Source organism: Anas platyrhynchos, chromosome 3 (assembly GCF_047663525.1).
Source record: "Anas platyrhynchos isolate ZD024472 breed Pekin duck chromosome 3, IASCAAS_PekinDuck_T2T, whole genome shotgun sequence".
NCBI lineage: Eukaryota > Metazoa > Chordata > Aves > Anseriformes > Anatidae > Anas > Anas platyrhynchos.
The window spans coordinates 89,891,770-89,914,894 of record NC_092589.1 but is presented as its reverse complement, the minus strand read 5'-3'; the positions used below and the strand labels follow the sequence as shown (position 1 = coordinate 89,914,894).

General features: G+C 40.6%; 1 protein-coding gene across 4 annotated transcripts in view; it reads left to right on the top strand.

Moving 5' to 3' along the window:
* SMAP1 (small ArfGAP 1) overlaps positions 1-23,125 on the top strand; it is an 85,402-nt gene that overhangs the window by 14,988 nt on the left and 47,289 nt on the right. For all 4 annotated transcript variants that reach the window (XM_038176565.2, XM_038176566.2, XM_027455024.3 and 1 more), the window contains exons 2-4: positions 2,777-2,910; positions 3,610-3,695; positions 6,889-6,964. In XM_038176565.2, coding sequence (XP_038032493.2) covers positions 2,777-2,910; positions 3,610-3,695; positions 6,889-6,964 — 296 coding nt within the window. The remainder of the gene's footprint in view (positions 1-2,776; positions 2,911-3,609; positions 3,696-6,888; positions 6,965-23,125) is intronic.

The following is a 23,125-nucleotide window of genomic DNA, read 5'->3' as shown; positions in this document are numbered from 1 at the left end:
AAATGGTACCCTGATAGCAGCAACATAGCAAGTTGGTGAAGTTCAGCCCAGCCATTCCAGTAAGAAGCTTGTATTAAATGGCTTTCAAATGAAGAAAATTAACTATTATTTTAAAACCTATACCAGATAACATTTCCTACTAGTGTTGGCCAGCTGGAGTTGCACTATATCATGGCAGTTCTTGACAGGCGAGGTTGCTTTGTTACTGCCATGTGAAGGTGTTTTAGATAATGTGAATTAGCAGTTTTTAGTTGTTTTTTTTTTGAATTTCTTAACGTTCAGTCTCCACTGCTGAAGCCAAACTCCTGTTTTCTTATGTCAGTAGTAGAATATGTACAGCAGATAAGCTAGCTTACTTTGCTAAATTTGTGAATTGTTTATTGAATCAGTCCAATTTACCCTTGAACGTCTCTGACACAGAAAGGTTTGCAGGCTGCCAGCTTCCTGGCGAGGCTGAGCAAAGCTCAGTGGCATAAAGCACACAGTCGGAGTGGTTCATTTTGTTCAGACTGCCCTACTGCACATACAGCAAGTGTTTTGGTGCCCATACAGACAAATTATTTTAAAACTTCTCTTTTCTACTGCTTACTGTGACATAATTGATTTGTATTAATTACTTTTTATTTGAAATATTTAATACTGCACATTGTCACTAGTCTGAAATAAATTCAGGGATTACATATATGCATTTTGATCTGGCCTCAGGTTTATTAGTGTTATGCCACTGCTCAGTTTGTTACTCTGTTGCTCAGTGAAGTTTTATTTCCCCGAGTTATTCAGAAATAAGTAAAAATTAATGAACTTTGAGCTTCTGGGAAAAAACAAAACCGTTCCTCTCCAGGAGAAGAATAGCTGTTACGTATTATATGATCTTACTGTTTGTTAGCAATTCTAAGCTAAGCTATTAAACTACCAAGTTAGCAGTCTCCCTCCTCGTTTGTTAAAATAGATTTTGGCCATGTTGAAACCTCATCCCAGTCTTGCCCTGTTGATGTATATGGGGACTATAATAACTGAGAAAAATCTGAGGAATAAACTAGATAGGTGACCTAAAACTGGACAAGCAGTTGGGTGCACAAGACCTTGCTGTAGTTGTTTTAAACCATCTTGGCTATATTCAGCAGCTGCACAAGCTAAGGTACGTTAACCACAGTGGAGTATTTGTAATAAGTTTCATCTGGTGCATAACTTCAGCTGAAGCTTGGTTAATATCTGGATGCCTGCAGCCTGCACATCCTGGAGCACTGTAACTTGTGGCAGTGCACATTGCTAGTGGGGTCCTCCTGCGCTTTGGGATCTCTATGGACTGATTGAACGGGGTGCTTTGTGTATGGAGTATTTTATGGGGGGAGCGGCAGGTCAGGAGGCTGCTAGCTTTTGAGCTCTTTTCAGATGTATATTGCAAATAGTTTGACTGTTAGTTCATACCTGGTGAGTATTTCTGTAGAAGTGTAATTTGTGCAGGGTCAGTTTCAGTGAGTAATGGTTAGCTCTCCTGACCCCTGAAATCTAATTTTATCACCGTAGCACTTCTTTGTAAAACTGCCAGTCACCTGAATCACTTTGGTCTTAAGGGTCAAGCGCTGGACATCAGGGGTCTGACTTGTTGAGGTCATAAGCAAGACAAATTAAAAGCAGAGTGGCTACTCCTGCTGTAGCTAGGAAGAGGAATGCCTCTCGCAGTAAAGCCAGGGCCCTTTGTATGTGCTAACAGTGTGTTAGTGGTGTAATGCAAACTGCTGCAGTTATGGTAATGGTTTGGGTGCCCATCTGTCCTACAGAAGGGAAAGTGATTGCTCCAAACAAGCTCCAGCTCTTCAATGTGTGTCTTCTTTGCTTCTGGGTGTTAATTATTTGATCACTTTAATTGTGTAGAGTTCAGAACTAGATGGAGTTTAAAACACTGCCTTTAATACTGGCGGTGTTCAGAGCTGAAGTAAAACAACCTAAGTGAGAGTCACGGAATCACCCCAGGACGTGGTTGGCCCTTTTGGCTTCCAGGGCACGCTGCTGACCCGCATTCAGTTTGCTGTTGGCCAGAACCCCAGATCCCTTTCTGCAGGGCTGCTCTCTCATCTAGGTGCAGCATTGGGCACTTGCTCTCATTCAACTTCAGGTGCTTGATGATTGCCCAGCCCTCTTAATTTGTCTCAAGATCTCCCTGCAAGGCATCTCCACCCTCAAGAGAGTCAACAGCTCCTCCCAGTTCAGTATCATCTGCAAATCTACTTAGTATGCGTTTGAGTCCTGCGTCCAGATCATTTATAAAAACATTAGAGAGAACATTAAAGGGCGTTTGACTCGAAGTTACTGCAGTCCCAAATATCCCAAGTGTCTGTGAGATTTCAGGTCAGCGTATCCTAGGTCTGTGTCAACATGTTTCTCAGCTGCATTAACAGTGATAAAGTTCATAAATCATCTTGATTCTATAGGAAAATTCATTGGGCTGTGAATGGCACCTCATTAAGTAGTTCAGACATCAAGGGGACTGAACATATTTCATTTTCCACTGTACTTTGTCTTGGGTATTTTGATCATTTGGCTGTGTAAATCTCTGTATAATCATTCCCTAAAAGCTTGTACGCTACTGTTGCATATGTGGGGTATTAAAGGATTTGGTGCATTCGCATATGATTGCTCTGCATTTTATTTCAAGTTTGGTACAAGTGCGTGTCTTAGGTTGCTTTTAATTGGAGAGAACAGAGTCATGCCAAAGAAGATCTTCGCAGTATATGGAATTTTGAGAATAACTCATGTATTTCCCTATTTCCTTTAGGTCCAAGATGGGCTTCCTGGAACACTGGTGTTTTCATTTGCATCAGATGTGCTGGAATACATCGAAATCTTGGGGTCCATATATCAAGGGTCAAATCTGTCAACTTGGACCAGTGGACACCAGAACAAATACAGGTAAAATATTAGAATGTTTCCAAATTGGAAGGAATTCAAGGAATCCTTTTCGAATGATTGAGTTTGTCATGAATGTTTTACAGTCGAAGTGGAGAGACAGGAGAGCTACTGTGATTTTCAAATGTTTAAGGGCAACTTTAACTGTCTGGCAAGGTAACTTAATAATCCTATGTGCACAGAAAAGCTACATAATCAAAGAAAGATGCCTCCAGTTTTGAGGAGGTGTATTTAAAGAGTATTTATTCTACTTTCCTTTTTCCTTGAATCTTTCAAATGTGTTTCTATATAAATAAAATATTGAAAGTACTCTCTAGCTCTTCTGATTCATTGTAAAGAGACTGTGTCCTTTATAGATATTGCAAGCAATTTTTTAGGTTTCATGCCATAGGACTGAGCAGATTCTAGTCAGCTACAGTCTATTCACAAATACCTAATGTATTATTTAAACCTTTTTTTATATATAATCTTGGTACACAACTTGAATTACTAGAGCAGGGGATCAGAAATACTCATGTTCACATGAATCTTTATTATGCTGAATGAGTTTGAGAAGCTGAAGCTTGTTAAATGCTATAAATTTGGGACATCTGAGTTCTTTTAAACCTACAGCATCATTTAAGCACGCCTTTAGCATTCTGATGGTCATGATGTGAAGTATAAATGGTCAGGAACTAACTGTTTTCTATCACTTTTCCTTAGTGCATGCAGGAAATGGGAAATACTAAAGCAAGACTACTCTATGAAGCTAACCTCCCAGAGAACTTTAGAAGACCTCAAACAGATCAGTATCCTTTTTGCTTTAGTTTTCACATTGAAATGACTTTAACTGCTATTTAGACATTAGGACTATTTCAAGAAAAATCTACTTTTGCTATCTTGTTATTTTGTCGATACTGTTGTGTAAGAAGTAACAGTAGAAGTTGGGTACGGTTCAGAAAAGGTTTAAATTACTTCAGTTATAGCAAATCTACTTTGTAATGAGATTTGGCAAGCCCCATTTATTTTTACTGTCAAAAGAAGTGACTTCATAAATTCCATATATGTAAGAAGTTAAGAGTGATACCAGAGAACTCTTGATTCTGTCCCTGTCTTGAATAACTGCCAGCTGAAGTTAGAAGCATTTGAACAGGAAATAATGAGCTGAACAGTAGAGAAAAATAAGTCATTGGATCCTATGGAAAGTGAAGAACAGATTTCTTCCTCTAGATTAAGATTAGTTCAGTTTTCTGAAGTTCGAGTGTGTGCAGTGTATGAACTACGTGAGCATAGATGGTAAGTATGGGAATATCTGAATAAACCAAACATCTCTGACAACTGCCGTTTGTGTTGGTGCCTGTTTGTCACCAGGTACCTGGAAGGGGAGGGTTGGAGGAAAAATTGTCTGCCACTGATGGAATGGCTTTACTCAAAAATTAGCTTTCTGGAATGTACTGAATCCTTTGGATAATTTATAGTAGCATTAACCTAGGTTTGTATTAGCCTCTGATTTAGTGATGGCACTCCGCAGGTAGGATTTGCTTCACCTGATCTTACTGGAACTCTTAACTGTAATGAGATACTAAACACTTACTGTTAAGTGAGCTGAATCTTTTCCCAGCTCTCTTAACCTGACACAGGCTATAGAGGCTGATAAACTGACTTAGCTGTAATTGGATCTGAATTTTCTTTTTCTATATCCCAAAGTGATCTTGGTTCTTCTGTTTATTAGATACTATGCTTGATATGTAATGTGCTGAAGATTTTTTTGAAGGGTAACACTCTTCATTTTAATGAGCGCTTGGGGGAAAAAAAATGTTTCTTGACATTCCAGTAGGTTTTGCATTAAATGTACATAAGTTTAAGGAAAAAAAAACAACTGGAACCACATAGTACTGTAGTGTCCCAGCTGCAATACTTAGGTTAAAACTTAACAAAAGTCGGTGTATACCTTGAGATAATGATATAGTCTTTTGTCAGTTTCTGAGTGGTTGACTTGGTAAACTGAGTTTATTTAATTGCATATGTCCTCTCATTAAAAATACAGTGCTAGGAAAAATGATGACAGTGTTTTCTGTTCTAATTCTCTTCTCCCTCAATTTTGGCAGCTACTTAGCTGCTCGACATTGGTAATAACTGCTGTGATATGAACTTTTTTGCCATCTTTTTGACCTTTTGTATCAGTACAAAATCATTATGGTCTCGAAAGTATTCTGGTTGTGAATATTCTTAATATTCTGAAGCAACTTTTGGATGAGCCGTGAAAACCCTTCGCCTTACAGTGATCACTTTTGTATATATTATTTTATCTTAGCGTTTAATTTCTTGTAGCACTATAATATACATTCTTCTACTTTCTGGGTGGTTAAATGGAGGAATGGAGAAGCCTTCAGGGTTGGAATCTGCCCAAAGTCTCCTGATAAAGGTCCCCCAATCACAAGACCTGATCACAAGACTGACCTTTCTGAGCGTTTCTTGTACCTGACAGGGGTCCTCTGGCCTGGGAGCTGGCTTTGAGGATCCTCTTGATGTGAACATTAGTTTACTGTTTGAAAGTGGTTTTGTTCTAAGAGTAAATTAATTTCCCCCCTTTGTTTTACTTGTCTCTTAAAACAGTTTTGGCATCTGTTGAGGTTGCATTAAATTACTCTGCTAGCAAGGACATGGTGGGTTCCTGACGTAAGGGGAGACATCATTCAAAACTTGGCATACATTAACGTGGGTTATCTTCAGTAAAGTGGTATCTTTCAAAATGCACAAGTTCATACCCCAGTGTAATAGAATCCCAAAAAATTAAACCTTCTGAAATCTAAAAACTTCTGATTGTTTGGTATGTATAAAGAACAACATATGTATAGCTTAGCTTGGTGCTAACATTTTAAAGAGCTCGGGATACCCTTTAGAATGTAGATACATTTGAAAGGCGTAAGAAAATAATGTTTTCTTTTTGCAGCTTTTTTTATGAGGCAAGTGTTTAGGTGACACTTGCATGCCTTTGAAACTAAGTATTATTGTTGAAGATAAAACTTTATGTATAAAAGGAAGTAACTGAGTGCTCTGAGCTCAGTGCTAATCTTAAGAGATAGTACGGGGAACTAAGGTACCTTTCCCCTGATTGAGGAAAAAATGGTATGGGAATTAAGTTGCAATGAACCTCAGCTTTCACTGCTGAAATCTTGATTTCTGAATGGATAATCATATTGCCAAATAGATAAGTAAAAATGTAAAATTTATTCTATAGATACCAGAGAGTCAGCTTTACTAAAATTCAAGTATTTACTCTGCTATGGATGAGCTGCTTTATTAAGCTGAGATAATACTTGAAGAAAATAACTATTGTCCTTCCTGTGTTCGAGCTAGCAAGTTGTCTGTTCTGGTCTTCCATGTTCGGATGCTTGCTGTTATTTCCACCTGTGGTTCAATACCTTTTTATCACTATTGCTTTAGTTTTCTCTCCCTTCCACAGAGATGTTTGTTGTAGTGGAATATTCTTATAGAGGACTTGCTGATCCCAGAGGACTTTTTATGATCAGCTTTCGATGCATGTTAGAATTTGTGCAAATCAGGAAACAGGTACATACATCTCACCTTTTTTTCTGAAGAGAGAGTGTTTTTTCCAAGTTATGATGATAAATGATCCTTTAATTATTTACTGTATTTACTGTGAGTACCTTTGTGAGTATTTGCAGTGCTACAGTTCTGCAGCTTATAAATACCAAGTGCAAATATCATAACTGTGAAATGCTGGGTTACTTCTAGTATATCTTTCTGATACTTCATTAAGAGGTGAAAATGACTAATTTTCTGCAGTAAAAAGCAGCTCTTTTTGGACAATACAATAGCAATTGATCTGTGCAGAGTAGTTTCTGTTCCGTTGTTTTAAAGTGACAAAATGGGTTGGAACAAAATCTGCAGTTCTTTAATTTGAATAACCTGTCAGCCGTTTAACTTACTGTCGCTATTTATCGGAATGCGTATTTTCCTTAAACTAGCTGTTTCCAGAGCTGTGGAATTCTTCATCAGGGACAAGTATGAAAAGAAGAAGTATTATGATAAAAATGCAGTAAACACCTTCAATGTAAGTAAACAGTTTCACTTTTCTTACTTGAGAGCTATATGAGAGAAATGTAGAAAACATTACACACGTTAAAATGTCTTTCAGAGTAGAAAACTTTTTGATACAGAGCTAAATGCTTTCTTTTATCTGTTGAAATCTGTTCCTAGATTCTGTAAGTACAACATGCATTGTCTATTGCATTTTTAACAGCAAACTGTTGGATTGTAATAACTTTCTTCAAGCCTTTTATATTGTGTCTTGTTCTTTCAGTGATGGATAGTTCTTTAACAGCATACTTTTGAGTCCTTTCTGAGTATCTTTTTCTGTCATAGAAATAAAATTACTGTTCCTGCGTACTTTGGTTTTCCTCTTTCTCTGTAATATCTTGATGAGAGAGGTCCTAAGGTGTTTTGGGTCCCTTTTATGAGGGTTTTGTTGCTCTGCCAAAATGTCAGAACCTTGCTTCCAGTGAGGTGCACTGTAATAGCAAATGAGTAATAAGACAATAAGAAATGAAATAGTCATGCATTCACCAGAGTAAGCTGGTGAGAGATTTCCTTGCAAAGCAGTTTTGAGAATGTCAGTCCTTCCTGAAGTTCAGAATTCATTTGTTTTCTTGATAAAGCAGTTCATGGGGTGTACAATCTAGTTTATACATCTCAATTTTTGTATAGGAACATGTATGTTTAAACTCCTGTATATCTACATTATTTCAGAATGGCCTAACACTAAAAAAATTACTAGCCTGTCTGACTAGGCAGTGGACTTTGTCTGTTGAAATGAGCCTAAGGTTGGGAGTAGACTGTGAATTTATGCTGCCTTTGCTGTTTGAAAAAATGGATCTTCAAAAGATGTTCTTATTTTAGAAAATTTAGAAAAATGTGGAAATCAGAGAAGTGAATTTCATCAAGCATTATTGCAGTAGGGGAAAAGTCGCTTCACTTAAACCACAATTTATATTTTACCTCTTGAATTACTGTTAGCTACCTCTGTTATTTTAATTACAAAGTAGAAAATAGCAACAATCACTTGAAACTAGTATAAAAAGCTCAAAAGACTCGCAATGTGCTTTTAAGCACAAAGCCTAGGTGTCTGGTATAATAGTCTACTGCTTTAGTAGATTTGAATGAGTAATCAGATTTTGCTTGTAGTACTGCAAACTAATAAAAATCGTTTTTGACATAGCATTGAGAATAGAACCCAGGTAAGCTGGAGAGATGCGCGGTACTGCTGAGTAGGGAACAGCATTTTATTTCTTCCTACCTGGACTTTTCTTTCCTTGACTAGTATAAATTGCATTATTTTTCTGATTAGGACCAAAACCTGATTATGAAATACTTTAACAAACAGACAAATCCTGCACACTCACATTTATCTGCTTTTCTTCAGGGCCATCAGACATTGGGTTTGAGGTAGGCAATTTTTTGCTACTGTAGTAGCAAAGTCCTAAAAGCACACAGATTCCCTGAACTAGTGCAGTGCCTGTCATCCTGGTGGGCTGCTTGTTTTCAGTTGCTCTGCTTGGCTCTGATCCCAGCCCAGCTCATGCATACTTGTGTTTGTGTACCTGGTATTCTGTGATCACCTCTTCTGTGGGCTTTGGACGGACAGGGAAGAGGAAGAAAAGGTGAATTGAAGGTGGGCCTTCATATTCTGCATGTCTGATGCACTTCTTTTCTCCTCCTGGAGAGCCTTTTATCAGTATCAGTCTCAGGAGCTGTTGGTTGTGAACAGTTTAATTTGGAGATGCATATGTGTATTGTCATCTGGTACAAGGAGTCCCTTCTGGGTTTGAGCAGGTAAAACAAGTGCAAAAATTGGCTAGCTAGACCTTCAGGGCTGCTTTCCTTAATCAAGTGATTTTGCTGAAGTGGTGTTTAAAACTTCAAGGGACTTCCCTGGATTTGATTCACCGTTAAAGGTGCTTGTGATAAAAGCTTCAAGCGGCATAAAAATTGTACATTTTAAGAGAATCTGTTCAAAACCATACACAATTTTTCATAGATCAGTTTTGGCAAGATCAGAAGCTTTTCAAGTTTGTTAACAGCACAGTGTCTGTGTTAATGTATTCTGTCTGGTGGAGTCAGCAGTGTAAGTGTCAAGACTCCCTTCTTGCTGCTGTGGTTATCAGGATTCTTGTATCAAAATGTTAATTACATGAGGTGACAAGAAGACTGGTGTAGTACTAAATTGAGTTTTGAGAGACCCTTACTATAGTAACAAATTTCTCTAGTGGCCAGACTTGTACTGCCATCAAACACGCAGGCCAAAAACAAGCAAATATGAAAAATTTAATGACTCTTCTCATATATATATTTTTTTCTATTTAGCTTCTGCTAATGTTGCACTATTTGACTTTGTTTTATTCTGATCAGTGGAAAACAAGAACAACAAAACTATGAATAAATAAGCCTGCTATGAGGCGAACATTTTATTTTTTGTGCCCCATGGAAGCATCCTCAGATAGACTGGGTGCATATGACATGGTACTGCGTTTGCACAACTGAGTTTTTTTTTTCCTTTTTTCCTTTCCTGCTTTTTCAAGCATCTGCTCAGGGGCAAGGTGTCGTGGTTCTGCTCGAGTGGGCAGCCGAGCTCCACCACAGCCGCTCTCTCACTCCCCTCCTCAAAGAGGAATGGGGAGAAAATATGTGAAAGGGGCTCAAGGATTGAGATAAGGACGAGAAAATCACGCAATAATTAGTGTAACGGGCAAACCAGACTCAGCATAAGAAGACAGATAGTAAGATTTATTGCTCATTACTAACAAGCTAGAGAAGTGAGAAACAAAGGAAAGAAACCAAAAGCACCTTCCCCCCCCCATCCACCCTCTTCCACCTCCTCCCCCCGAGCGGCGCAGGGGAACGGGGGAATGGGGGTTATGGTCAGTCTACAGCACTTCTTCTCTGCCGCTCCTTCTCGGTCACTCTCGTCCCCTGTGCTGTGGGGTCCCACCCACGGGATGCAGTCCTTGACGAACTGATCCGGCGTGGGCTTCCCACAGGCAGCAGCTCTTCCAGAACTGCTCCAGATATGGGTCCGTACCACGGGGTCCATCCCTCAGGAGAAAACTGCTCCAAGCTGGCTCCCCCACGGGCAGCAGCTCCTGCCAGGTCACCTGCTCCTGCGTGGTCTGCTCTCCACGGGCTACAGGTCCGGCCCGGAATCTGCTCCGGCAGGGGTCTTCCACAGGCGGCAGCCTCCGTCGGTGCAGGGCCACCTGCTCCACCGTGGTCTCCTCCACGGGCTGCAGCGTGAAACCCTGCTCCACCGTGGTACTCCATGGGCTGCAGGGGGACATCCTGCTTCACCATGGTCCTCACCACAGGCCGCAGGGGACTTCTGCTCCGGCGCCTGGAGCACCTCTCCCCCTCCTTCTACACTGACCTTGGCACCTGCAAGGCTGTTTCTCACTCCCTTGACTCTCCCGGCTGCTGTGTGGCGCAGCAGTTTTTTCCCTGTCTTAAATATGCTCTCACAGAGGCGCAAAACAACATCGCTTATTGGCTCAGCTCTGGAAAACAATGGGGCCCTTCCCAAACATGGGGCGGCTTCTAGATCTTTCTCACAGAAACCACCCCTATGGCCCCCTGCTACCAAAGCCTTGCCACGTAAACCCACTACACAAGGTATGACCAACAAGCATGGAAGGAGGCAGTAACTTCTGTAAGCTCCACACAGCCAAATTCAAATCAAGCTGTATAAGCAAGAGCATCTTTTTTTGAAGTTAAGGTGTAGTTTAGGGAGACGTATAATTCTCAGGAATCCTTTAAGGCAGGTGGTTTTCATTTGCAAAAGCAATTATCGTTGAGCCAGCCCAAAGACTGGGAATTTCAGAGTAACTTAATGTGTGTCAGCTCTATGAGGAATCGTTACTGTTGTAATGATCTGTAAATGTGTAGATACAGTTGTAGGATTCTGACTGTGACTAAATTGTCAAGACAGCTGTATGGTATTTATTGTACTCAGGTAAATGTATCCTTATTATCAAAGCATATTCCATGTAAGCAGCATAGCCTGTGACAGAAGTAGGATTTCTCAGGCTGGTGCCCATCATATTTCTCTTTCAACATTAATTAGTCACGCTGGTATAAAAGATTACTACTTCCTTTCTCAGGAAGTACTTCATAGCCCTACTGTGGTGAGACCTTGGTTTGTCAAGATTTCGAAAGACCAGTTGCTTAAGGAAGCCGAGTGTCCATCTGACCGGCTGCCTTCCTGGTTTGCTTTGTTGTGATGGAAATTTGAAACATGCAGGACTTCGTGTTTGTTATGCTTTTATGAGTGCTTGAACTTTAAAACTTGAGAAATAATACAAATAAAATATGAAGCTGACTACTTGGGAGTACATGTTATTTTTGTGTGAATATACTGTCGGATTTGACATTGCTAACTGCAGGAACTTTTTTTGCTTATTGAATAATCACTTTGAGAGCAGCAGTAATTGTTAACAATTTGACTAATTTAAAATACTCCTAACATAATACTGTCCACCTAAGTCTTTTCTGCCAAGCCCCCAAGTTTTTGAGCAATACATAAGCTGTAAAGGATGCCACATGCAATGTGGAATCTATTAAAACAAACTTCACGTAGCAAAAGGATCGGGGTCTATGAATGCAATGCATCTAAGACAGTCATGTTAACAACTTGCTGTGCAGTATGCTGTGGTATTTGACTTGATTTACCCCAAAAGCTTGTACACAGCAACTGAGGGCTTGCATCGCTTCTGTAATTAACTAAAGATACTTATTAGAGGTCAGGCAGTGTGAGGTAATTTTGCATGTTAAAGCAATGTTAAACCTCAAGCAATGTTAAACCTCAGTGTTAAAGCATGTGAAACCTCAGGTGGGTGCTGATATGAAGCTGTTCAAGAATATCATTCCACTTCAGACTTGCACCTGAGTTTCACTACAAAGCAAAGGCAAATCCTTCTGTGCTCATCCTGTGGTTTTGCTGCACAGAACAATCCGAGACATGAAGGGTAAAGCATGCAGAGTGGTTTCTCCTTCAGTTGTAAAGACTGTTGCTTAGTAAATCTGTTGTTTGCTGTAGGCTCTCATTAAACTGGTTATGCTCTTTTATTTTTTCCTGGAGCGCTCTTAGGCAAGCACAGCTTACAGTTACACAAACACCTTTCCACAAAAATCTGAACTTGTCTGCTTAAATTAATGACTTGGAGGACTTTGCCAGACTTGTTGCAGTAAATAGAAGTGGAGCAGATGCAAGCCTAGTCAGAGACACGACGTATTCCAAGAGAACATAGTATAAAACTGTCATTATTTTTAGGAGAATAAACTGCCTTACTATTTTTGAGGGCTGTTCCCTGTTACAGCAGAGCATACTTACATAGCTCTAAAGTTGGGTATGAAAGGGGGTTCCTAAATGGGAAAAATACAGAGAAGGCAGCTGACTGTTTTAATTCCCTTGATTTTCAGTCTTTTTTTTTTTTCTGGTTGGGCTTTTCTACTGTATTCCTCCCACCAGACTTTAGTACAAGTGACGATAATTCTTCTGTTTCTGTATTTTTGACTTTACTCTTCTATTATATTTTTTCTGGTGCATATTGGTATCTTTCTGGATTATTTAATATTCTCTTACTTCCTCATACCACTTTCTGCTACTTCCAAGAAAGCCGTGGATGCAGGCAGTGATGAAGAGCCAGAAAAAGAAACTTTGGTTGTTAAGACTTCCAGATGCAGCCTGTAGTTGTCCAGCCTATGTGATTGTGCAAGGCGATTATTATTTTTATTATAAATTTCTTATGGTGATATTTTCATTGCTGAAGTTGCCGCAGATAGAGCTGTTCTCGACTTTGAGGTCGGGTTCTTTTTCCCAGCTCGTATGAAATTTGTTATCTGTATTGCAGAAACAACATTTGCCGTAGGCTTTGTAATGCCACTGATGATGTAAGATGTTAAATGAGTTGAAAATGGGTTGTACGCAGTTCATTAATAAAACTTAGGATAGAGGCTGAAAAAAAGAAAGAAAACTGTATTTACAGCTAATGGTATTTTTAGTTCACAGAATCACAGAATTTCTAGGTTGGAAGAGACCTCAAGATCATCGAGTCCAACCTCTGACCTAACACTAACAGTCCCCACTAAACCATATCCCTAAGCTCTACATTTAAACGGCTTTTAAAGACTTCCAGGGATGGTGACTCCACCACCTCCCTGGGCAGCCCGTTCCAGTGCCTAACAACCCTTTCAGTAAAGAAGTTCTTCCTAATATCTAACCTAAAACTCCCCTGGCGCAACTTTAGCCCATTCCCCCTCGTCCTGTCACCAGGCACATGGGAGAACAGGCCAACCCCCACCTCACTACAGCCTCCTTTAAGGTATCTGTAGAGAGCGATAAGGTCGCCCCTGAGCCTCCTCTTCTCCAGGCTGAACAAGCCCAACTCCTTCAGCCGCTCCTCATAGGACTTGTTCTCCAGGCCCCTCACCAGCTTCGTCGCCCTTCTTTGGACCCGCTCAAGCACCTCGATGTCCTTCTTGTAGCGAGGGGCCCAAAACTGAACACAGTACTCGAGGTGCGGCCTCACCAGAGCCGAGTACAGGGGGACGATCACTTCCCTAGCCCAGCTGGTCACACTGTTTCTGATACAAGCCAGGATGCCGTTGGCCTTCTTGGCCACCTGAGCACACTGCTGGCTCATATTCAGCCGACTGTCCACCATCACTCCCAGGTCCTTCTCTGCCTGGCAGCTCTCCAACCACTCATCTCCCAGCCTGTGGCTCTGCTTGGGGTTATTGCGCCCCAGGTGCAGGACCTGGCACTTGGCCTTGTTGAACTTCATACAGTTGACCTCAGCCCATCGGTGCAGCCTATCCAGATCCTCCTGCAGAGCCTTCCTACCCTCGAGCAGATCGACACACGCACCTAACTTGGTGTCATCTGCAAACTTACTGAGGGTGCACTCAATGCCCTCGTCCAGATCATCGATGAAGATGTTAAAGAGGACCGGCCCCAGCACCGAGCCCTGGGGGACGCCACTAGTGACTGGCCTCCAACTGGACTTGGCTCCATTTACCACGACTATCTAGTCGTGGTAACTATTATGATGGTTGAACTGTCATAATTTTTGATTCTTTTGAAACGCTTGTATGGCGCTGAAAGCAGATTGGTTTGCAACTGAAGCAGCTTAGTTTGAATGCAGGCTGAGGAGTGTTCTCAGGAATCTCTTCAGAACATCACAACTAATGTTAGGCCAGTTTTCTCAGTGAAGTAGAGCACATTTCCAAGTATTATCTCATTTTTGTGACTATCAAGACAAAGCCCGTATTTCTCAAGTGCACTTTTTGGCCTTGTTTCTTTCCCTTATTTCTCTAACCAACCAAAGACAAATTACTTGAAAACAGAAGTGGAAATGGGGAGAGTGTTTTTAGAGATCACTTCCTAGCCTGGAAGAAGTTCAGAGATTAGACTTACCAATATTAGTAACTGTAATAATTAAACTTGAAAGCTAAGACTGCATTGCTTCCCCTCCATCCTGTTATCCTAAGAAATAGATATGCATTATCTGCTCGAATAATAGGAAGATGGTTCCTAGTTGTATAGGAGTATTGTATAGGAGTGGGTATTGTCTTACTCTCATTGCTAAACAATTTATCTGATACCAAAGCTGCTGCTGTACTTTATTCATACATAATTTCTGCCTAGCCTTTAGCAGGTTCGTCACCAGTATGTGGAATGATGTCTGAGGTGGCAGTAGTGGGTGGAATTTGCTCTCGTTGAAGGGAAGGCATTGTGAAAAGCCAGAGCCCTGGGCTTGCTAAAGGTCTGAACAGAGCTCCTGAAAGAGCGTTGATTGGGTGTCTGTGCTGGGGCATAAGTTGCTGCCTGATTTTTGGTCACAAGTGGAATGATTCAGTGCTGTGATTATGCCCAACAATGTGAAGTGCTCAAAGGGTAGCTTGTCTCGTCTTCAGCAGAAGTTACTTGTTCACTCTGGAAAGAGGCAAAAGGCGTTCTGCATCTGCAAAATCTTTTTGAAAGCTTTTTCTGAACAGGGCATTCATCTCAACTGATGATCTCTGTATTGAGCTCCAAATACTTGTAATCAAAGCTGTACACCTAGTAAGGTGGCAGGAAAGCTGATAATGAGGCCAGGTTCTTAGACGCAGTGGCCAGGAGAAATTATTCAAGTTGCACAGAGGTTTGGGAGATCAAGTTTGAAGCCATCCTATTTCCTAACAACAACAACAACAAAAGTAGCACCTCTCTTCGATATAAAATAAAAACTATCAAAAGACAAGCTTGTTTAAACTTTTGTTTATATCAAATGCAAAGACCCTTATGCCATATGAGTAACAAGGAAAAGAAGCAGTGAGGTCACTGTGTTGGCTGTGTATAAAGATGAGTGGTGTAGCTATTAACACAAGTATCTCTGCAGTTTTTAATAGAAGTATATAAGAAGAAACAGCACGACTTCTCGGAATGCCTATGGAAACTGCCCTGTAATGGTGGATGGTAAATCAGCTTAAGCTCCCTCCAGATACTTTCAGCCTCAGAAATAATGAACTGGTACAACTTATTCCACTACGTGTAGTGTGAATATATTATCATGTACTGATGATACTCAGAATAATAAACAAAGTTTCTACATTTTAGAAAGGGTGTGAATTATGTATGCAGCAGAAGTTCTACGTAACTCTTAAGTTCATGGGAAGAAAAGAATAATGGGTCTACATTTTCCATGCTTTAAGATGCTGTGTATAATTTAAGAGCTTTGAAATCAGGCAACTGGATAAAATGTGATGTGAATTTAAAGAATGTGATAACACATTTTCCAGAAAGTTATCTTAAAGGAGATTAGTGTTGTAAATTTATTATGGATTTAAAATATACCGCATGGGCAATTTAAGATGGAGAAATTGGGGTATGATAGAATAGGTGAACAATTGCTTTATAGTGAGCATTGAGCAGCATTCAGAGTCATTGGCTTGGGGAGAGGTTACTGGTGGCTTAAAAACCAAAACAGCTCCGCTCCCAATATTACAAGAACCGTAATCACAGAGTCATTAAGGTTGGAAAAGCCCTCCAAGATCATCTGGTCCAACCATCCCCTTGTCACCAGTGTCACCCACTAAACCATGTGCCTAAGCACCACATCCAGCCTTTCCTTAAACACCCCCAGGGACAGTGACTTCACCACCTCCCTGGTGTTTTTAAGGTTTTTCCAAAATGGAAAATTTGTGAATCAAGTGATACAAAGCATCTTTGAAATATGCTAAACATGAGGAAGCACAGAAACACAATATGATAATGACTTGAGGGCAGGGATAAAACTACTTTGCAAGATCGTGCTGTTAGAATGAGTTAAGCTACAGAATTGCAGAGTAGCTGTTTGCCTCAGTCATCTTTGTTCTCCGCCACTGGGTATTTGTACACGTTGGTTATATTTCTTCCCCCTCATTAGCTTTCTGTCCTCCAGACTGAACAGTCCCAACTCGCTAAGCCTCTCTTTGCCTGAAAGATGCTCCAGTCCTTTAATTACTTTAGCAACTCTTGCCTTGCTCCTGTCAGCCCATGTCTGTTTTATGCTGGGGAGCCCAGAACTGGACGCGTTGCTGACACCTGCCCAGCTTGTTCACCAGGACCTCCAGGTCCTCTTCTGCAGAGCTGCTGGTGATGGACTGTCCCATTGTGTAGGTCATCAATGAGAAGTTCACAATACTAAGCCCAGCGTCAACGCCTGGGCATAAAACTAGTGCCTGGCCTTGAGCTGGACATCACCCAGCAGTGGTTAAGCAAATAGTTTGGAGAGGCCAGGGTGTGAATTTTCTGTGTGCAGCTGCATTCCCAGCAGTAGTCACGTGTGGTGTCTTGTTTTCCCCTTTTCCATTAGGTATAAAGTACTTTCATTTGAGGAGTAGTTAACACAGGTGAATTACCTAGCTACAACTACCTATGTCCATGTGGACAAAAACTCTGCCAAAGCCGGAATCGGTAGTGATTGAGTTGCCAGTTCAATGTCAGTCATGAAAATGTAAACGATCCTGGTGTGCAGCGGAGCAGGCATTGCCACTCGGGAGGAAAAAAGGTTTTTTTGTGAAGTGTTGGGAAGCTCTCACCGAAGAGAGCTCTTTTCCCCAGAACAAATGCAGAAACATCTGTTGGATTGGACAGGGGAAACGGAGAGTGCTCCAGTAAGAGATTAAAAGCATCTGTTCTGTTCATCCAGTGTCAGCCTTTAATCAAGCCATGTTGACTCTGTAACATCCCAAGAGGATAGATACCTAAAGAGAAGCTAAGTAACCTAAAGAAACATGGGCAGCAATAGGTGTGGATGCTCGTGAAGTTGGGAAAAAAATATGTATTTTGCACTGAAGTCAAATACTATTTAAAAAGCAAAACAAACTTCCAGATCATTGAGTCTCTATGTGATGTAAATGTTCTGAGTGTCTGTATTTCTGCACACATACAAGAAGAACTACAGGCAGGTTTTGCACAAGCGTTGCTGTATTCCTGAAATGAGATGCGAGCACTCAAAAGGAACGGAGGAGGGGCAAACATGTCCAAAATAGTGACTGCACAGCAGTACTGGGTTCTTTGAAAAGCCACCGACTGCTGTGTTTTGTGAAACGTGGGGCATTGCATCTGTTCTCCGTAGCGTTCAGCAGCTAGAGCTGTGAATGGCAGAAATGCTTTACTGGCAAAAAGCCTTCACAGTTAGCCTGAGGAACTTCTGCAAGGATTCAGAGATGAGCGTTAATAATAGTACACTGACATTCTTACACTTCTTTTAAAGAGATCTACTCTTGAAATACTAAAAAGTGGTAAGTAGTTGGTTGTGTGCGTGCATCTGCAAGGACTCTGTAATTGCTACAGCTTTGAAATTGTTTTTTCAATGTGTGTTGGAGATGTGCAGTAATAAAGACAATGAGAAACGCACCTAGTAGCCAAACTTAAAACCTGTCAAAAGAGTATGGAGTAGTCCCCCTGATTTAAGTTATTTTCCTGTGTATTGTGTGCATTTAAAATGGCCACTCGAGGGCACCTTTGTATTTGGTTCAGCTGCTAACTTCCTGAATGTATCGACCTGGTTTGGTAATTGACTCATTTTTTAATATCTTGAATCTTCTGAATGATAGCACCATAAATGTCAGGTGTAATGGGAGCTTGTTACAGGTTTCTAAAGCTTTAACTTGAACTCTCTAATAAATATAGTTAAACAGTCAAATGCAGTACTTCAAGAGAGAGATTTTGGAAAAACTGAAACTAAAAGTTGATGAAAACTTTTGACCTTAATGTCCGTAAGTGTTTGTATGACTGCTGCCTACCACCAGAAATATCTTAGTAAAAGCTTAAGTAAAATCATTCTTAGATTTTGTGCATGTTCTCTGATAGCTTCATTTCTTTTAACCTTACTTTTCACTTGAAATAGTCTCTGGTGTGTAGACGGCAGCAAAGCCATAGGGCCAAACAGCTTGTATTGGTGCCTTCCCATTGAACTACTACCACGGTGTGTGTTCGGATAGTGCTACTAAGAAATCCTATAGACACTTTTAATGGAGAAAATAGGAAACTGGTAACCCCTTTCTGTGTAAGAAGGACTGGATTAATATTTTAAACTTGTAGGTCCATGCTTTTCTGTTCTTTTTTTCTGAACCAAAGAGCCTCTTAGAGAGCATAGTTGGAAATGAAGTCTTATGGTACCATTACACGTGTATGTATTTTCTTGTTCTGCACTGAATATTCTTGATGTTTTAAAAGACACTGATGAGTTTCATTGCACAAAAGGGTTGTTTTGGCCAATACCAGCTTTCTTAAAAGTACTCCCAAAACAAACACTGGAAAGAGATTCAAGAATTGCTAAAATGAAATGGTTGCAAGTCTTTAAGTCTCAAACTCAATTAAAATTTTATGATCTTAAGAATATAAATGCAGAGCCTTAATAAAGAGCTCCATACTTCACTGTCTCTTTTAGGCACTTCTGAATTCACTTCTCAATCACAAGGCCCCACTATTCTTAGGTTAAAAACTAAAATGAAATATTCAGATGCTAGTTGTCAGTTTGTAATGCATTTTTAATGCATACAGGCATGTCAGTTTTATCCTCTTCCCAGCAGCATGTACGGCTGGTTGTAGGGGTTGCCACTGGTTTTGTCTGGTGGTTTCAAGTGCCAACAATCAACTGTTGCTGACAGCTTTCCAGAGCAGAATGCTAGCATATGCTGTTGGAGTGGATCAGCGTGTGCTGCTTTACTTGGATTCAGGAAAATGGCTAGAAACAGCTTTTTGGTTTTTGATATAGAAATTCAGATGAATTTTTTGTTTTATACTTGTGGCCAAAAGGCTTCGGTCATTTATCTTTAATGGCTTTGGTGACAAACCTCACTCCTACCACCTACTTTCTCAAATGCCTTTCTGTTGCATCTGAATTAAATACAAAGATATTTTCCATTTTCCTGCTGTCTGCCCTTCAGACTTCATAATTGGTATCAGCACTGGCCTGTTTTTCTAGAAACTTTCTTTTTGCTTCCAATGGAGTGTTAGAAGTGAATTAAAACTGACAAATCAGGGAAGTGGTAACAGGATTATTGCTGTGGAATGGTGGTTTTGCAAACCATGTTTTTTTTGGCACTCTACAGAGGGGGATGTCTGCTTGCAAACAACAGTATTTTAGGGACTGGAACTTGCTCTCAGTTGGAGAGCTGATCTTCCCTAGTGATGTTTCTGATCACCCCCACAGAACATTATTAAGAAAGGCTGGTAAATGCCAAACAGAAACCATGTATTACTATGAGATGGGATCACGTAGTGCTGCTTTCCAATGATCTACTAAAAAGGTTTTAAAATTATTATTAAAAACCGTGGTCGGCCTCCTGCGCGGCGATCAGCTATAAATATTCAAGGTGCGTTTGGGGCTTTCCACTAATTAGGGGCAGTGTGAGCAGCACAGCCTGCAGCACTGCGGAGCTGGGTGAGCGACGGGTTTGATGCAGGAGCTGCTCTGAACCTCAGCACTCACGCTGCCGGCCAGCCAGTGGTATCAGCACAACCGTGGAAGTAGGTCACCGAGCAGATGCTTTTTCAGTTGCCATTTGTTAGTCAAATGAGCTTCGTTAGCTTGCCAACAAACTGGGACAGTTTCATGAGCTGCTTTAGCGCTGTAGTGGTTTTAAAAACAAAGATTTGCTGGAACCGTAAGGCAGCAACACACAACTTGTCAGCCGCTGTTCCTCGTCAGCATTACAGTTGTTCAGTGACTTTATGACCATCACTAGTGGTGTGCCAGCAGTGCAGGCAGGGTCTAGAAGCTCTTAATGCTAATTTTGAGAGTGCTCAAACATGCATTTTTGCAATAAAATCATCGGAATAGTGTTGAAGTCGTTTATGGGTGATTTATGCGAACGAGAAGGATTATTTGATGAGGTTTTTGCTGTACATTATAACATGCACATCTGTGGAGTGTGCTGCGGTTTGAGAATAGGAGCACACCACAACCCTGCAAAGTAATAGTCTGGGGACAGTACAAGGTTTTATTGAGATCTCAGAGCATCAGGCAACTTCAGTGATTTGCAAAAATAGTACATGTGGCTGAGTTTGACTTAAAATTTTTGCAAACTGGTAAACAAGTTCTCGATGATTGAGTCTTGTCTCTTTATGCTTGAAGACAGTATCACAGAATCATCTGGGTTGGAAGAGTAGATCAGCTTTTATAATGACTTTGATACTAGTCAAAATTCAGAATCCCAATATAACAAAACACCCTTACACAGCAGCATTATTACAGTTCTTAGCTGTGTTTGGTGCTCCTTCTGGTATATGTACGTGACACAGGGAAACACCTGAGCATCAGCTAGGGGCAAAATAGCTGGCACTGCCGGGGCTGACACTGGCTGCTTTGCTCCAGCTCTCCTTAAGGGTCCTCTGCAGTCAGTGCCACGCTGGGCTGCTTTTAGCTCAGGAGAGGCTTGTTCAGAGCGAGCTGGGAATGGTAACGGGATGCTGCTGGTCCCTCAAGCATCCGTTTGTACCAGTGGCAAGTAATTCTCCAGACGTCTCTTGTACCCTGACAACTCTACAGCGGACTGCATCCGTCTGTCTTTTAATCCTGTTTCATGTTTGGCTTTATCCAGCCACCCAGTCAGACTTGATGTTTTTTTAATTCAGATTTCCTTATCTGGTGCAGCATGGTAGATAACAAATGTAACATGATGCAGTGATGATAGAAACTGTTTGGCAGCCTGAACTCACACCATTATTTCCACTATATAAATTTAATCAGTTCTATACATTGTAAAGTGTTTTCTTTTAAAGATTATATTCAGTCGTACACCTTTTGTATTCCTGCTCAGTCAAGTGTTCGCGTATGTCAAGTGTGCTTTGAAGAGCTGGTGTTTAGCCTGAAGTGAATGCAGAGCTGTGTGTCTATAAATGCTTCCTCTGGGCATTTCTCAGCTTGTACGTCCTGATCCTATCACAGGACAGACTGCCACTGCTCGTCCCTGTCTAGCTGCTCACAACTTGCATGCCACTTCTCCATTACTTGATTGGTGAAGGTACAATAATTTCAGGCCTTTGTAGGATTATCGCATCCCAGGTTAGATGATCCCTTAATTTTTGAAGATGAAATACAGATTGAGAAGAGCTATTATAGAAACAGAAATGTGACACAAGCATCTATAGTGCTGATATCCCCCAACACCCAAATGCACTTCTGCTCATCTGGTTCTGTGGGGTGAGTAGCTGCTACCTGCTGTTCACCTGTGAGAGCAGCTGTCAAATTCTCTAAAATCTGAAGAATTCCAAACAATTTTTTGAAAGCAAAAATTGTATGTTATCTATAGAAACCATACGTAAGATGGTATCACAATTTCACACACTTGCATTTAAGTGAAATGTTGATGAAGAGCGCTTTATTAGAGCTCATTGTTTAGTGTATGTACCTACCTATTTTTCTGACACCTTTATTTGGCTGCAGCGTGGTGTAATTGGAATAACCAGGATCCCAGTGTTCCTATAGCAACTGAATGCTACGGTGTAGGACTGCTTTCTTGCAGCAGATGTATCCCTAACTCTTTTGATAACCTGAGGATTTTAAAACAGTAAATTCAAAACAGAGGACTCTGTTCCATGTCTCTGTAGGTTAAATCTGGTTTAAAACTGAAAGCTTTAAAAAGCTTTGCTGAAAATACACCACCTTCTAGGTTAAGTATAGTTTGAGTTTGTGAAAAAAATGTTTATATATACTGTATGAATATCCAGATATATGGGCTATGGCACTGGCAGGATTGTTCGTAGCAAATATGAAGTATGTAGATATAAGATACTTTTATTTAACAACAACAAAAAAGGCACTAAAAGGAAACTGAAAGCTACAGGAAAAAAAAAACTGTCATCTAAATTGGTTGTTTTGATCCAGCATAATGGCCTGCTCTGCAATAGCTTCATTTACTTCTAAGTTTTCCCTGTAGATAGTAGAGATGATCCAAGACATAGCAGAAGTGTCACCTTTATAGCTCTCAGGATCTACTACCTGTTTGGTAAAGGTAATTCAGTTGCATTTTTGTAGTAAGTGTAACGGAAAGATAATGTTTCCATTAAAGTGATCAACTATGCATAAAGAAACAGAATAGGAAGATATATGGAAATGCATTTAGAGAAATCCCATTTTCTTGAGCAAACTGCATCGGCTGCATATCAAACTTAAACCTTTTGGACCACTCTGCAAGTCTAGCAGTGCTTATAGCAAATTTATGTACTGGGTCCTAGGAAAGAAGCATCAACTGGCAGGTCTGGCATCCTACCTCTAGGATGCTGCTTTGCATTAAGCTGTTTACTCCTCTGGAGTGCTCTTAGAGGACAGTTAATTACAACTTTAATTACTGAATAACTTCCAGAGTTATTTTGCGTTGTTTTTAATAAAATTACTGAGGCAGTGAACAAGAACAAAGGCACTCTTTCTCCCCCCCTCCTCTGGGGACAGTATGCCTTCATGCTTCAGGACATTAATATTTCAGGAGTCACGTTGGAAAAAATTGAAAAATGGATGAAACCTAATTATTTCTCGTAGGCCTGTGATACGATCATATCCAGGTTCATTTGCTTACATGCTGTTCTAGTGAACCTCATTAGGAGTCACTCATTCCTACTTGACACATCTCCTTTAGAAATTGTACTGAGAAAATTTATGAAGTTAAGTGGAAATACTTTGTTTCTTACTTTTGCTTT